This window comes from Panthera leo, chromosome A2 (assembly GCF_018350215.1).
Source record: "Panthera leo isolate Ple1 chromosome A2, P.leo_Ple1_pat1.1, whole genome shotgun sequence".
NCBI lineage: Eukaryota > Metazoa > Chordata > Mammalia > Carnivora > Felidae > Panthera > Panthera leo.
This window is the reverse complement of record NC_056680.1, coordinates 13896827-13912748: the sequence shown is the minus strand read 5'-3', so window position 1 is coordinate 13912748 and position 15922 is coordinate 13896827. Positions and strand designations below refer to the sequence as shown.

The 15922-nt window shown below is 53.6% G+C and overlaps 1 protein-coding gene across 2 annotated transcripts in view; it reads right to left on the bottom strand.

Annotated features, from left to right (window-relative positions):
- UPF1 (UPF1 RNA helicase and ATPase) overlaps window positions 1-15922 on the bottom strand; it is a 37348-nt gene that overhangs the window by 4039 nt on the left and 17387 nt on the right. The window contains exons 4-20 of one of the 2 annotated variants that reach the window (XM_042928963.1): window positions 14091-14258; window positions 13559-13739; window positions 11687-11848; window positions 10919-11036; window positions 10665-10763; window positions 10086-10194; window positions 9757-9916; window positions 9522-9640; window positions 8897-9061; window positions 8681-8795; window positions 8050-8193; window positions 7167-7380; window positions 4350-4467; window positions 3528-3684; window positions 2727-2869; window positions 1412-1586; window positions 799-880 (exon numbers count right to left, since the gene is read on the bottom strand). In XM_042928963.1, coding sequence (XP_042784897.1) covers window positions 799-880; window positions 1412-1586; window positions 2727-2869; window positions 3528-3684; window positions 4350-4467; window positions 7167-7380; window positions 8050-8193; window positions 8681-8795; window positions 8897-9061; window positions 9522-9640; window positions 9757-9916; window positions 10086-10194; window positions 10665-10763; window positions 10919-11036; window positions 11687-11848; window positions 13559-13739; window positions 14091-14258 — 2429 coding nt within the window. The remainder of the gene's footprint in view (window positions 1-798; window positions 881-1411; window positions 1587-2726; window positions 2870-3527; window positions 3685-4349; window positions 4468-7166; window positions 7381-8049; window positions 8194-8680; window positions 8796-8896; window positions 9062-9521; window positions 9641-9756; window positions 9917-10085; window positions 10195-10664; window positions 10764-10918; window positions 11037-11686; window positions 11849-13558; window positions 13740-14090; window positions 14259-15922) is intronic. The other variant, XM_042928964.1, reaches the window with a different exon arrangement.

Below are 15922 nucleotides of genomic sequence, written 5' to 3'. Positions count from 1 at the left end.
GTACCCTCAACTACACGACAACTCACTGGATGTGCCAATGAGATTTGTCACCTGAACCCAGCAATCGGAGTTAACAGGCAAGCGAGGAAAGGGGGTTCGCCCACTTCACACAAGACCAGCTGCTAGGGCATACCTGGCCCCAGGATGGCCAGTGAGTACATGAGGGGACAAGGCTCAATGTAAAATGCGGGCATGTGGCCCCAAGCACCTGGGCGAGGCTGTCACCTTCTGTAGAGACTGGTGCAGGGAAGCGTCCCAGGAAGCAGGGACCCGGGGAACGAATGGGAACGATCTAGACACTGGCTCCAGCAAGAGGAGGTACTCCATGCAGCAAGAGTTAAGGCTCAGCCTTAGGACACAGAGACCCCACACAAGAGAGCAGTCTGAGAAAACAAGCAGAAACTTGGGGAAGGCAGTGAAACCAGAACCAAGACCGTGGGGGGCCTGGAGGTGCTGCAGGAGTGCCCCTCCCGCTGAGGAGGTGAGCAAACGGCGGGGTGGGTGGGGAGCGCTGCGGCCTGCGGCACGGGAGCAAACGGGCAGCGCTACAGTATCTGCCTGGAGACCTCTACAAGGCAGAGCTATGGTATTTAAAAAACATTTTGTATTTAGAAACGGACAAAGACCAATTCTTTGATTTCAGGCAAGGGAAAGCTAGAAGGAACTCTCTTCATCAGGCAGGTTTCTGTGGACTGAGGTTTGGGAGATCACCCCAGGAGTGACCGAGCCAAAAGGTGCAGGCGTGGGAATGATCAACATCCACAGGGCAGTGTGGTCCCCCCCACAGAGCAGACTCACCCTGGCTGCTCCGATCATAGACTGATCCTGGGATAATGGCCTCCCGAGCATCATACATGGCTGTTGTCATGAAGCGGGCTCCCTGCAAAGGGTTTAGATAGGTGAGGAATTTATCACCTTGACACAAGGAAGAACTTTCTGAAGATGTGATGGCTTGGCCACCTTCCAGGCCATGACTAGGCCAACGCTGAGGCTTGCTGGGCCTTGCCCACCCCTCCTCCACAGATCTGGCCTTTGGTGCTGAATGTTTGTCTCCAGGCTTCACATCAAGCAGCATCACCGCTTCTAAGTCCCCCAGAGCACTCCGGCTTCACAAGGTTTCCTAACTGCCTGTGTTCAACTCCTAGGCGCCACCCATGACTTTGCATCCCTAAAGGCTATGTCCAAACAGGCCTAAGAATGCTTGTGAGACCTGGGCCGGGAGAGCTCTGGGGCAAAGGCCAGCGTGATCACTCCAGTACACACACACGTGTGTTCACCCTCGGCTCACACCTACTACAGGTCATACCTGCCATTGCCCATTACCATGTGCCAGGACACCGGCCTGGGGAGAAGGGGGTTCTTGGCACAGTCTTCCTCCACCCCTTTCTGGCCACCCGCAGCCAGTGCTCACCGGGTTGATGGTGTTGACCAGCTTCCTGGGCTTGCTGAACTGCATGAGGCTCTCCCGAAGGTTGTTCAGGGGCCCCTCCACCAGCACCTTCTGCTCCTTGTAGTAGTTCAGCAGGTGGTTCCAGAGCGGCTGCTTGGACAAGGCCTTTGGGTTGCCCACGATAATGACCCCATACCTGCAAGGTGTGGGCCCAAGAACGCGGTGTTCAGGGTTCTGCACGGTGAGCAGAACACCACGAAGAACAGTGAGGAGAGACTGAACAAACTCAAAATCCACATCCAAGGTGAGAGGAGCCAAGCCCAGGCCGCTCTCCTCTCATCCCACCGACTAAATCCCTCCCCAGACGCCTGGCCTGCCTGTGACAGTGCCCAACGTGAGGCCTGGGGATGGACAGGTAGGTTGCTGGTCATGGTGACCTGGCAATGGAGCCCACCCTGCAAGCTGCCAACAGTGCACTGGATAGATCTGCAGGCAGTTTCTAAGGAATCCAGATGTCAAAATACAACAATGAGCAGATGAGCTCACAGACGAGTCTCTCCGCAGCCATAAGTCGGCCTCCTGGGAAGTTATCGGCAGTCCCAGCAGACTCTGTGGCCTCAGGAACCCTGACAAGCTGGGGCATGGAACTCAACACCCAAGCCAGGGCCTGGCTTCTGGCAGATGCTCACCCTCACCTAGCCGTGGCAAGACCCCCAAGTTGAACTTGGACCCCCACTGTTGGCCACCAAACGAGAGCACCTTAGAAGGGGGGAGGGGGGTAACAGACAAAAACCAAGATACCCTGCCTGACAGGGGAAGGAACCAACGTATGAGGGCAGCTGTGGTCTGGTTTTACTCAAGGGTGACACAGGAGGCCACCTAATTCTCTGGGTGCCCTCTGCTATCATCACTGTTTCAAAAAAGGTTACACTCCAGGACCAAAAGATTAGATTTCATGGATTAAAAGTCTCTACAGGGACACAACCCATGCTACTGCGTTTTGATCTTAGGTCAAAAGGGCCGAGATGACACGTCCCACAAAACTGAGGCCACAGAAACCCAACAGGACAATAAACAAAAGTGTCTTGCAGGGAGGCATTCTTTCTAGATTGCTGCTTGTGAGTGCTCTGACCTCAGGCTGCTGAAGCCCCACCCCGCCCTGTAAGGGTGTGATGTGAGGACTAATCACAGGAAGAGGACGACCAGGCAAGGATCAGCTCTCGGGTGGACCCTCCCAGCTCCAGATTCCAAGGGAAAAGTCCATCTGAAGAACTCCCATGGCAGGAACGAGGCACCCGACCACTGGCAAGGTCCAAGGGGACTTAGTCCTCCATACCGTGCTCTGGTCAGAGCCACATTAAGCCGCCTGGGGTCGTTTAAAAACCCAATGCCTTGGTGCTCGTTGGCTCGCACACAGGAAAGGATGATGAAGTCCTTCTCTCGTCCCTGGAACGCGTCCACACTGGCAATCTCCACCTCCTACAAGGGACACATGGTCACAGTCAGTTGGCTGCCTTCAAGGACCCTCAGACTGTGTGAACTGTGTTGAGACGCACCGTCCCATCCCACCAGTAAGCCTGGGACCAAAAGCCTGCAGAGCCCCCTGCTCAGTGCACCTCTGGGGAGCGAGGAGGGGGTCCCTTTGGCTAGGCCTGCTCCCACTGGGCCTTCCCAGTCCCCAGCCCCACTCTCCTAGCCTTCCTGTGCTTTGGTTGTCTTTTTAACCTTGGCAATTTGTTTCCCAATAATGAAAGCATACATGCCTATCACAAAAAACGTTAGACTGTACCCAAGTTAACAGAAGAGAGACCGCTTGTCTTACTTTGCATTTTAGTTCACTTCCACACAGAGAAATAATTATCTTGTCCTGTATTCTGGAGGTTTTATCTAGGAGCTGACACAACAGTGAACAGCGTTTTCACGACTACGTAATATCCACTGTAAGGCTAATGCTAACAACTACACTACAGTGTTCAACCTGGGATTATTTTAAGTTTTGCTCTGAAAACTATCCTGAGAATAACCTGAGGGAACCTGGCGCCTTCACAAAACTATGCCAGTTCACACTCCCGGGCCAGGAGATCAGGTCAAGGTCAGCTCCTATGTGGGGACCCAACAGACCCGATCAGGTGTGCACCTGGTAGAGCTTGGTGTGCAAGGAGCCGCTGAACTGCATGTACTGCACCAGGTAGGAGCGCTGGCCCTCATAGGGTGTGATGATGCCGATCTGGTCAGGCTTGGCACCCGCCTTTAGCAGCTTCGTGGTGATCTTCTCCACATTTGCAGCTTCCGTCCTACGAAAATTAGCCTTTCAGTTCCTGGGCTGTACCGGTGGGCTCCTGAGGCTGTGGGAGGTATGGGGACAAGTCCCACCTCCAGGGTGGCCCTGTGAAGGCCCTGTCCGGCGCACATCATTTACCAAGGGAGTCACAAGGGGAGAGAAAAGGCTCACACGTGGGCTTAGAAATATTTGCTCAACAGGGGTGCCTGGGTGGCTCGGTCAAGCACCCGACTCTTGATTTCCGCCCAGGCCACGATCTCAGTTTGTGGGATCGAGCCCCTTGTAGGGCTCTGCGTGAAAAGTGCAGAGCCTGCTTGGGATTCTTTCTCTCCTCTCTCTCTGCCCCTCCCCTGTTTGTGCACACTCTCTTTCAAAATAAACAGATGTTAAAAAATGAAATTACACTTGATCTTAGCCAAAAGGCCGAGAGATGATAAAAAATAAAATTATACAATTCTTTAAAAGAAAGAAAGGAAGATCTGCTCAATAGAAAAAATACATACTGAAAGTGCAAGATGGAAATAAGATGTTGGTGTAGGTGTCCAAACAGAATGAGGACAAGGAGGGCAAGGGCAAGTTTTAGCACTGGGTTAAGAAATGAACACATTAGCAAGTGGTGAGTGGCCACGTGCCAAGCTACCAACGAAGCTTGTAAACGCCACAGTTGAGTCTGCTTACCTGTTAAGGTAGGAGGTGCCTGAGCTGGCGATCTCCTCTTGGCCCTGGGTCACGTAGAAGAACATTGGCTTATCAGGTTGGGGCCACTGGAAGTCAAACCCCTTCTTCACTCGATCCGCTGTCATCAGGGAGGGAAGAGGCAACACTTCACATTAGAGAAAAAAGCCACAGCCTATCTGGACTGAGCACAAATGGAGCAACGCAGAGACCGTGACAGCACAGTCAGAGGTACATGATGGAACAGGAAGCAGCAGCCCCGGGCAGGAGCTCCTGGTCCGTGGGACCCTGGGGAGGCCATCAGAGTGGGTCGGGTCCACTGCCCCCAAACACCCAGGATGCAGTGAAGCCATGCATACCAACACCCAGCTGCCTGATGCACAAAGCCAGCTTACCCACTGAACAGATCTCACTGGTTGGTGCTTTCTGTGGCCTGTTTAAGAAACCTCTGCCTACTTCAGGGCCACAAAAATATTATTTTCATCTGGAAGCTTCACTGCAGTGCCTTAAAGGATTCATAAGCCCCTACAATGGGCCTCTGTGGATGACACGGTCGAGTCCACCTCATCCCGTCACAGATCAAGGTCTATGATGGGTGAGTCTGCCCCCAGACTCTGTCTTGGGCACTATGTCCACAGTATCCTGGCAACTGCAGTTTTTCAGTAACTTGTGACATCTGATAGTGTTAAGCCAGCGCCTTCACTGTGGTCTTCACGTTCACCTTGGCCATTCTGGGTCCTAAACATTTCCTTTTAATCTTAAAAACTGGCTTGTCCGTTCGTATACCCCACCCATCCCTTTGGGAACTTTGGAGCTGCATCTAATCAACAGATCAGCATGAGAAAAATGTTACTTTTGCATCCAAACAGCCTAAGATCAATGACCCCCTTTGTGTCAAGCTGAGAAAGAGATCACATCCAGGAGCCAACTGGCTAGCTTGGTGGCTCATTAGCCCAGGGGCTGCTGGCAAGCATTTAACCACGGAGGGTGGTGGGGGCAGGGGCCGCTCTATAGCGCCTGCCAGTCTTAATGCAAATGCTCCTGCCACAGCTGATGTCAGGCCACTCCAAGAATGGGTCTGGGCTGGTGCCAGCACTGCCCTGGACAGGGATCACCTCAGGGCCCAACGGGGCTCCTGGAAGATGGTCAGGTTGTGTTTGGGGTTCAGAAGCTAATCATATAAGAGTGTTCACTCAGTGGAAACTCGCTAAGCTAGGCACTTAGGATTTGGGCACTTCTTTACACTTCAATGAAGTTAAAAACATGAGCTTTACTGGGTGCTGACTACGTGCTGGGCACAGAGGACACAGCAGGGAACCACCACTCCCACTCCCTCTACCCCACAAAGCCAATGCCACGGAAGGAGGCAGAGCAGGGCCGGCAAGGGCCTGAATGAGAGCTAAGTGATGGCTCTCCCAGCTACTGTCAAATTACAAACAAGCTCCATTTGGCCTGGCCTTTCCTAGCCCCACCACCCAATGGACCAGTGATGTTCTAAGTCTCACGGTGACGGTAGTAATAACAGCACCATCAACTCCCAGGGCTGTACTGTGCAGTGGCTGCACGGCCCTGGTCAGGCGTGCGCTTTCAGCCTCCACCTCACCCACACAGCAGGCCAGACAAGGCCGACAGGGCAGGCTGCGGCATTAACCAGACATTAAGAACGCCATTCTCAGGGCCCGTTTACATTCTGAAAAGGTGAGGAATGCAAACAGCTCCCAATTCCGTGGGTTGTATCTACTGACATTTACTGTATTTTGAAACCTAGAAATATAAAATACAAATTCCTTTAAACACATTAGCAAAAATATTTTTAACGAAAAGTAGTATGTCCTGCTAATATTATCTCTGAGGTTTTGCTACTCAGTTCACAATTCAGCTGACTCTGCTTCCGTACTCAGTCTCCCGTGAGCCCTTGCAGTAGGGCGATCAGGCCTCACAAATGCATGCAGCTGGGAAAGGGAAGAGTGTCTCAGAACTTTCTCCACAACTGTGGAGTTCTGCAAGATTCCACACCAAAGCTGGACAGGAGGTTACCCTGCAGAATGGTGACAAGAGAGCCTTTCTCCTCCGCCGTGCCCTCAGGATGGCCTTTGACTTTGTAACACCCCTGCTGGCTGTCAAATGGGAAGTACTTGCTCACCAAGTCAAGCAGAGCTCCTAAAGATTTACAGTCTTCACAGACATTTGTCACCACCACAGATCTCATCAGAAAAGCTTCTCAGCATTGAGAAGACTTGGTCAGCTCAGGACAGGGACAGGAGATTTCCAAAACTCTGATTTTCATTTGAACCCTCAGGTTTTATCACTGGTGGTAAATACTGTCAACTGTTTTCCTTGAAGCCACAGGCTGGCTGGCAGCACTGTCCCCACTCATGCTGAGGCACCGGCCAGCCCTCCAGGGTTGCTCCTGCACCCTCAGCACCAGTGTCAGCACGGTAAAAGGGCACGTGACGCCTCAGTGTTACTATGAGAGTAGTTTGGACTTCAGTGCCGGGAGCTCCTGGGGCCTGGGCTTTGAGAACCTCAACAGGGCAAGGAGTTAGAGGGGCCGTCAGCTCTGCCATCTCCTCTTCTGCCTGCTGTGTGATAAGCCCCCGGGTGCGAACTCTCAGACAGTGACTGCATTCTGCAAGGACATGAGCTCCCCTCGCCCACACCCCAAGGACATCCCATACTCCAGAGTGGACGACATCCTGTCCCTCTGACCACTGTGCCTCTCTGAGGTGCCCCCTACACACAAGCGATCAGCACATAAGGCCAGGTAGGCAGTGACAACAGGTTTCGTCACCCCAGGCCCCACTGTGGGCCGAGCACTACCTGCGGTGACGCCGTTCTGAAGAGAGCCCTCGTAGAAGATGTTGGACGGGAAGGCACTGAGCGCTGGGTGCATCCGATACTGGACCTGGAGGCGGATGGGACGGATGCCCAGCACTACCAGGCGCTCGAAGAGCGACTGGGACAGTCCAGCCTTGGCGGCCTTCTTGCACATCACCACAGGGCCCAGCTGGCAGTGGTCGCCCACGAGGATGAGCTGTGGCGAGAAGCCCACACAGGTGAGGAGCTCAAGTACGAAACCGCCTAGACACCCACTCACGGGGTACTAAGGGGCCCCGAGGGGCCCTGAGACACAACCACCCAGCCGCGCGAATTCAAGCAGTTCCATCTGACCAGGCGCCAGAAAACCTGCCGCCACATACAGGTATCCAGGCTTTCCCAAAAAGGTTCGTGTTATGCCACCTCTCTTTCACAAAAGACCACGTTAGTATGGTAATGGCTTTTTCCGTAAAAGCACAAATCCTCTGCCAATTTATTTTGGTTGTCAAAAACAGGAACTAACACAGGCCTTTTGTAAAAGCAGAATGGTGTAATGCGAATTTTTGGAAAGCGGGGATGTTCTTCACTTTATCCCATTTTGGCTTATGAGAGGCTTCAAGGGAATTCTTTACTCTTGGACGGTGGGGGAGACCTGTATACGAGACACACAGACATGCACTTGGACCCAAAGAGCTCTCTGTGTCACCCATCTTTCCAAGAACCCCTCAGCGGACCCTCCATGCATCCCTCTGCTCTGCCAGGACATCATATGGCATTACAGAGCATTACCAAAAATAAACCTCCAGCACTGAAATTTACATGAAACCGAACAAGAGAATACCCACTGGTTTTCAAACAGGACTACAGCGAACGTGACATGGCCCACCTGCTTGGCGCCAAGAACCACAGGGACCATGCACTCTGGTTCGGTGGCCTGGGTGCTCTCGTCAATTAAGATGGAGCGGAACTGCATCTTGGCGAGCCTTGGGTCCCCTGCACCCACACACGTGCAGCAGATGACATCTGCATTCTGGAAATGAGAGCAGGCGAGGCCTCAGGGCATGGTAAATGTTGCCAGGCCCCAAAGGGCAGAAGGGACAGGACACGGACCACCCCCCAACCCTGACACCTATGGCAACAGGCTGTCCCACCCAAACAATCTCTAGGTCTAGGCTGCAGGGACACTAACTTTTGAGATCCTAAGTTGGTGAACTTCATCAGAATAACCCCTCAGCACAGAAATGGTTCTGTGCCTCAAGACAGCCTCTGAGAGGCAATGCAGAGCCAGGGAAACCTTAGTTTGTTAAAAAAGAGCAGGAGAATGTTGCAGACCCACTTCCCGGCCAAGGTGCACAATCACAGTGAAGGTAAATACGGGAGGTATGGAAGTTCTCCCTCAAAAGCAAAAAAAAAAAACACAAAAAACCTGACCTGGAGATGCCATCCTACGCTTGGCAAACTCAAACAGTTCCCACAGCCAAACCGAACACGACACCACCCCACAGGTAAGAGCTCACCATGAGCAGCTCCCGCTCGGCGGTGCGCTTCAGGGCCCGGTACCGCTTCTCGTCGGCAGAGGACAGCTCCCCAGTCTCGTCCTTCAGCTGCTGCAGCTTCTGTAGCTCCGGCATGCTGGAGGCACAGCAACACGTGAGCGGGCACAGGAGGCAGGCGCTGCCAGGGCCCGCACGCGGGAGAAGCACCACGCTCGAGGCAGGCGGCTCAACACCCACCTATCCATGTTCCTGATCTGGTTGTGCAGGGCCAGGAATGACACCGGGGAATCAATGGCCTCACGGCTCTTCGCGCAGAGCCGCACGACTTTCAGCCCAGTCTGGTGGATCTTCTCAGTCAGCTGATCCACAGCTATGTTACTCGGAGCACAGACGAGCACAGGCCTTCAACACAACGTGAACAGACGTCTCAGGACTCGCCCAGGGGAAATTCAGGAAACGCCAACTGCCAGCACTGGCCTTCTGAATCACAGGTAGTGGAACCCGCTCGCAATCTAAGACTAACGCCAGGAGTGAACAAAGCTGAAGGAGCTACAAAACCCGACCGGTCTGCGGAGCGTCCTGTACCCACCTGGTTTCTACACTTCTCTCGCGCAGCAGTGCTACTGGGTCCCGCATCCTCACCCTCCCGTCTGCACCGTAAAGACTTTCAAAGCCCCTCGAAGCACACAGGCACAAAACTCAGGATACGTCAACCCATCCACCGCCTTTACCAGAGCAGCAGGCTTTCTTGTTAAAAGCAACCATAAAGGCCAGACCTCATACAAATAATACAAAAAACAGCCCCCGGGCAGCCTAGCAGACAGGCCTCCCTCTTTCCACCTCGGGCCGTGCTGAGCCCTACCCGTTGCCCTGCCGAGCCAGGTGGTAGACGATGGTGGCAGAGGTCACGGTCTTCCCCGTGCCCGGTGGCCCCTGAATCAGGCTCAGTGGTCTCTGCAGCACAGTCTTCACAGCGTAAACCTTCAGACACAAGCAGCTTTTAGGCTGCAGCCGCCCCCGCCGAGTGGAGGGCCACCCACCCGGCAGGCTCTGCCGGCCAGGCCAGGCCCCTTCCACCCCCCTGAAAAAGTGAGAACCTGGGAGTGGTTGAGGTCTGGGAGCCCCTGTGCCGTGAAGCGTTTCGGCAGCTGGCACTTGATGATCACATCCTCCACCTCGTGGCCGAGCAGTTTGTGGTAGATGTAGCCTGACACGGAGGTCTCATCCACAGCAAACGTTTTCAAAGCACTCTGCATCCTGGAAGGAAAACTCAGGGTCAGCAACACGCACGACCCAGACGGGTGAAGTCTTGCCCTCTGGGATGCAGAGAATCATCCAGGTGCTGAAGGCAGTGCCTGCGCCAACAGCAAGTGACTGACTGCACAGCAGGTGGCAGGTGCGCCCGCAGGGGGCGAGGTGGACATACCTATCGAATGAGGTTGACTTCCACACGAAATCCACCTGGAAGTTGTGAGTCACCTCCACAGGGGCGCCCACACTGCTCCGAAGCTCAATGGCGATCTCATCGCCATAATCTGTGCCACTGAGTTAAGTTTCATCTTTGTCAAAAGCCGGGTTTACCTTTCTGAGGAGACTTTTCATTAGGCTACTGAGGAGAGAGCCCCCTCCTCTGCGCCAAACAGAGAAGGCCAGCCTGCCCCAGGCGCTCGCGGACAGACGCCGCTGTGTGTGGCTCACTACAGCCAGCTCCCGCACCCTCCCTGGGCGCACTGGGGCAGTGCAGGCACGGAGCGGCCCCACCCCGGCCGGGCTTCTGAAGGAACTTCCACAGAGCCCCGGGGTGCAGAGCTGGGAGCACCCTAGCCTCAGGCAAAGCCGCTCTTTGACCGGTCTGAAGCAGACCGCACGCCCTCAGTACAGCTGAAGAAAGGGCTCGGCGGCAAACTCCCCTCAAAGGGGCACCTCCAGCCATGGCCGCCCAAGACGCCCTTTCTTCCATCTGCGGCGCTCAGGACAAGCTCGCCTTTCTTTACTCGAAGGATACTATCAGGGACCTTGATGACGTGGCCGATCCCTTTCCACAGGGGTGCCAGATCCCCTTTGTATCTCAGGCATATCTCATCTCCCTGCATGAGCCGCATGTCTTCCAGAAAAAAGACAACAAGAAAGTTAGCGTTTTCAACATGTGCCGAGGCTGCCACCATGAAGAGTTTAAACAAATTAAGGGACACTTTACAAGGGAGAAACTAGGAATTTTATGCTACTTATGGTCACAAATATTTTAAAACTTAAAATCACCTCTTAACCAAATTATGACTAAATCCTCATTACCAGAGTCAGTCTTGGGCAAAGTGAAGTAGGCGATTCTCTTCTTGTTAAGGCCCAGGTCCCACCTGACCGTGATGTTATCTTGAGTCTGAGCACATGAAAGATAAGACCCCTGTTAGCCTGAGACACAGACACAGGCCTGGACTCCTCGTGTCTGGGTTTCCACAGGTGTGTGCCCTATGGCAACCTTACGAGCCATGACGTCGGGGTACAGCGAGCGGCACCCAACAGCCTGAAACACCGACAAGGGCATATCCAGAAGAGAAGCCATTAGGACCCCCAGAACCCACTCAAGTTGACCAGGAGACCCCCACACGGTGTCTGCTCTTGGAGGCGGCTTCTCTGTGAACTGCAGAGGGAGAAGGAGGCTGACAGCTGATCCTCGGAGCTCCCACTTCCTATGTGTTCTTCGTGGAACTGGTACGAGGAGCGCCCTCAGCGTGCCATGGCTCCTCGGGTCCGACTCTTGTAGCTGTGGGCAAAGGCTGCGAACCCAACTGTGAGGGATTTTTGTTGGATTTTAAATCAGAAAACACTCAGGCCGGTGTTTAGCTCAGAGTGACCGGGCGTCTGCCCGAGGGTCACGCCCTCGCCTGCCCTCAATCCACCGTTCTGTCTCTCAGGGCACCGTGCCTCAGCCCGCGTCAGCGTCCGCAGTTTGCAGAGGAAACTGCCCTCCCCAGACCTTAGGAGAGACGCTGTGTTACAACGACCGAAACCCTCCTGCACACACATCACCTGGGACTCTTTCAGTTTCTTATCGTAGTCGGCCTCCAGCTTGACCAGAGGGCCGAATATGTTCTGGTACTGGTAGGCGTCCTCGTACCGCAAGAGGACGTGCTGCGGCTCCTCATCCACACCGGGCTTCTCCAGATCCTCCAAGGTGGCAGAAGGATTTTCCTACAACACAAGCGCCACACCGTGTTCTTGCCCATTTTCACCGACATACGACAGGAACTACACACGAGCTCACTAGTCACCGGAAGAACAGAGCATATCCATCACCTCTCAGAATGAGTCGACGTTGGCCTGACACAGAGAAGGGCACCAGCAGTCAGTGGTGTCCACCCCACAAGGAGAGCCCTCGTATGAGGAAGTGTATGTGGCACAGGGAGGCAGACGCTGGCCCGGGTCTTTGCTCAAACTTCAGCCATTGCTCCTAACCCTCCTCTGCCCAGGGCTACACCAGCAGGGCGAATATTGGCAATGACACCCCAAGTACACAGCCTGACGCACCTATACCATCAAATGGCCGCATCCTCCAACCAATGCCTAGCCCCTGAACTAGGAGAGAAAATACTTCTTTTGGGGTACAAGGAAGACCACTAGTTCCCTGGGTGTGTAAACAAAAGGGGAGCACCCCCCCCCCATTCTTTCTGACCCTGTGCTGCACCGACGGGGGTGACACACTCTTCCCTGGCCGGGACAGAACAGTATCTGGGCTGTGGGGATATAAACAGGAAACATTTATAAATCTGGCAATCTGAAAATCGAAGCAGAAAGGTACCCTGCTAGATGACACTGCAGAAATATTCTGACTTGCACTCAAAAATAAATTCACATTTAAGATTTCGGATTAGGGGCACCTGGGCGGCTCAGTCAGTTAAGTGTTCGACTTCAGCTCACATCATGATCTCATGGTTCATGAGTTTGAGCCCCGCATCGGGCTCTGTGCTGTCAGTGCAGAGCCTGCTTCGGACCATCTGTCTCCCCCTCTCTCTGCCCCTCCCTCCCCTCATAAAAACAAATAAAAAAACATTGAAAAAAGAAAAAGATTTTGGATTATATATGGGCTCTTGGGTGGCTCAGTCAGTGGAGTGTCCGACTTCGCCTCAGGTCATGATCTTCCAGTTTGTGAGTTCGAGCCCCACATCGGGCTCTGTGCTGGCAGCTCAGAGCCTGGAGCCTGCTTCAGATTCTGTGTCTCCCTTTCTCTCTGCCCCTCTGCCACTCACGCTCTCTCTTTCTCTCTCAAAACTAAATAAACGTTAAAAAAATTTTTCAGATTATACAGGTACCTAATTAAAATTTCTAGCCCAGTTACTGAAATTTTATCATAAAAGCTGCCAGAAGCAGAGAAGGGCTTCCCTTGGGAAGGAGATCTGTTGGGCGGGGCAGGCACCCCACCACGCAATATGGAAGCCCCTCCCCTTCACTCCACCAGCTGCCATAGGCCCTGCCTCTCTGACCTGTGTGACCTGGACCCTTTCCCCCTGAACATTCACCCCTGGCCTGGTGTCACCCTGGCTGACACATCACAGGCCCCACGGGGTTGTACAGCACCCTCACAGTCCTGTTTCCCCAGGCCCAGGGTCCTCCCAGCAGGTCCATCCACAGACAGTTCTGGTCCTCCTCCCTCCCACTACCCACCCTCACCCTCTCCCACCCTCTTTCCCTCCGCAACAAGAGAGAAATTCCAACAACCGGAGCTGTCCTTCCCCACAGGCCTGGCAGGAGGTGGCCACGGGCTTCTACCAAGGGGCCACTCAAGTACACAGGGCAGTCTCTCCTGAGCTCCTTCCAGAATCTCCTGTTTTGAACACACTCCCAGCAGCTCCCCCTGGACCAGAAATGTGCTGAGGCAGATTTGCATTCTCAGCAGGCCCTTACCTTCCAGAGCTCCTCCAGCTTGTTGATCTGCTGAGCAGTGATCTGCCGGGCCCGCAGCTGCTCCTGCTCAGAAGGGATCTTGACCAGCCAAGAGAGGAAGCAGCGGTCCTGGATCAGGGGCTGCCACTGGGAGCTGTCCCAGTTGATGTCCTTGAGGCTGCTCTGACTGGCGCAGGGCTGCCTACAGAAACACCGTGGGCAGGGAGAGCCCAGGTGAGGATGACCTCTGCCCCCAAGGCTTACTTTGCACCCCAAAATGATGTTCCCTACGTTTTATTATGTGATCACATTACCTTTAAATTGTTAATAATACATTGCCTCTCCCCATGCACTTGAGCTCTGAACTCTTAGAACACTGCTTTTACACAAGTGTTTTCATGACATAACCAGAACCCGCCCAGAAGAGTTCCTCAACACACTCAGTTCTGACTAGCCCCTCCCCCGCAAATGTGCTCACACCTCTCCCTTGGGCAGAATAGGGCCGGCTGGCGCCGAATGCCCCGCCCCCTCCAAATCAGGGCCCCGCCCTCACCTGCACAGGAGCACCACTACGGAGTCCGCTTTGGCAGGGATGAAGCCGAGGAGGAAGACATTGCGGCAGCCACAGTTGTAACACTCCAGAACTGTCTCCCCCAGGGGCCCATCCTTGTGCAGAGTCACCTCTTTGCATTTTGCCCTCACGAGGTGATTTACAATGTGGCTGAAACCAGGAAATGATAAATAGTTAACACCCAAAGTTTGGCTTTTCACCACTTCCAATTTTCAAGCCCCCCGTTAAAAGTTCCGGTACCGTTCACAGTCCATTAGCAGGGGCGGTCACACCTCATCCATCTGGCATCCCAGGGGACCAGCCCGCCCCTGAACTGGCTCCCCACTGAGCGTAAAAATCAATCCGACTTGAACAGCCTTTAAGGAAAACTTTCCTAACACGTTTCACATAGTTCCTGCTTCTTTTTTTTAGTTCCTGCTTTCTGAAATCCTACGTATGGGGCCTGACTGAACATATCACTGAGGCCAAGACTGCTGTCCCGGAGAAGCAGGAGGTTTTGCCCCTTCCACCGCTCCTCTCTGTTTGGAGAGGCTTCTTTCTCGGTGTAGTCTCTTCTGGCCACTGTGCCTGCTTCCAGGAGCAACAGCCCCTCCTAATTTGCTGCAGGCCGGGAAACTCGATAACCAAACATATTAGAAACCTGAGGACAGTAAAAAACATGGAGCAGCAGGGCCCAGGGCTACTCTCAGGAAGCACAGGGCCGGCTCTGAACTATCTGAAACCGGCTTGTCTCGCTCTTTCCTTACTGCCGCGTGGCCTTCCCATTTCCGGGACAGAGCTCGCTTACACCCGGGGCTTGCAAACTCCACCCTAAGACAAGTCAGCCTTGCTTGGGGTCCAACAAGTGGTGCTTGGCTCTGCCTTGGGCTCTCCCAGCTACCTGAACGCCTGTCAGACACTGAGCACTGAGCACGCCTGCTGGGCTTCCAGCCTGCCTTGCTGCTGCCGCCCTCCCTTCACCTCCGGGGAAACCCCTTCTGTTGCAAGCTTCAGCTGACATCCTAACCCTCTCTGGACCCATGAAGCTAGTCAGATTATCCAACCAACCGTCACCGCTCTCAGCATCCACTTTTCTGAAGCTGTCACACACAACTGGGCATTTTACCAGACTCTGATTTCCTCTGTCTTTTCTGCACCCACCTCACCCCACCTACACTGGAAGCTCCCTGAAGGCAGTGGCTGCCCCATTATCTTTATAATCTGGCCTCATGCAAACATGCAGTGCTGGCTGATAGAGTCTGTTTTCTCTTAGAGGCCTTTCACTCACTTCCCTGATCTTGGCTCTGCTGACCGGAAGCTGGGGTTGCCAGCTAAGTTTTATTTAATTGCTTTTCCTGCAGGAGAGGAACTAATGCAATCACAGTAATGCTGAAATTACCCAGAACATTCTGAAAATGGGACATGATACTGGTTACCCTGAAGATGCTTTTCCTTTCAAACCTTTAAAATTAAATACCATGGGACGCCTGGGGGGCTCAGGTGCTTAAGCATCTGATTCTTGATTCAGCTCAGGTTATGATCTCACGGTTTGTGATATGGAGCCCTGAGTAAGGGCTCTGTGTTGACAGCATGGAGCCTGCTTGATATTCATATTCTCTCTCTCTCTCTCTCTCTCTCTCTCCCTCCCTCCCCCCTCCCTTCCTTCCCCCCCCTCTTGTGCTCACTCTCTCAAAATAAATGGAACATTTTTTAAAAAATTAAGCATCAGTCCCCTTTCTTGCCTCACTCAGAAGCTCACAGTTCGCACTGCTCACTCTAAGATGACACGAGATCTGTCCACTGTCCTCAGGCAGTACGAGATGGTGAGGCCTGGC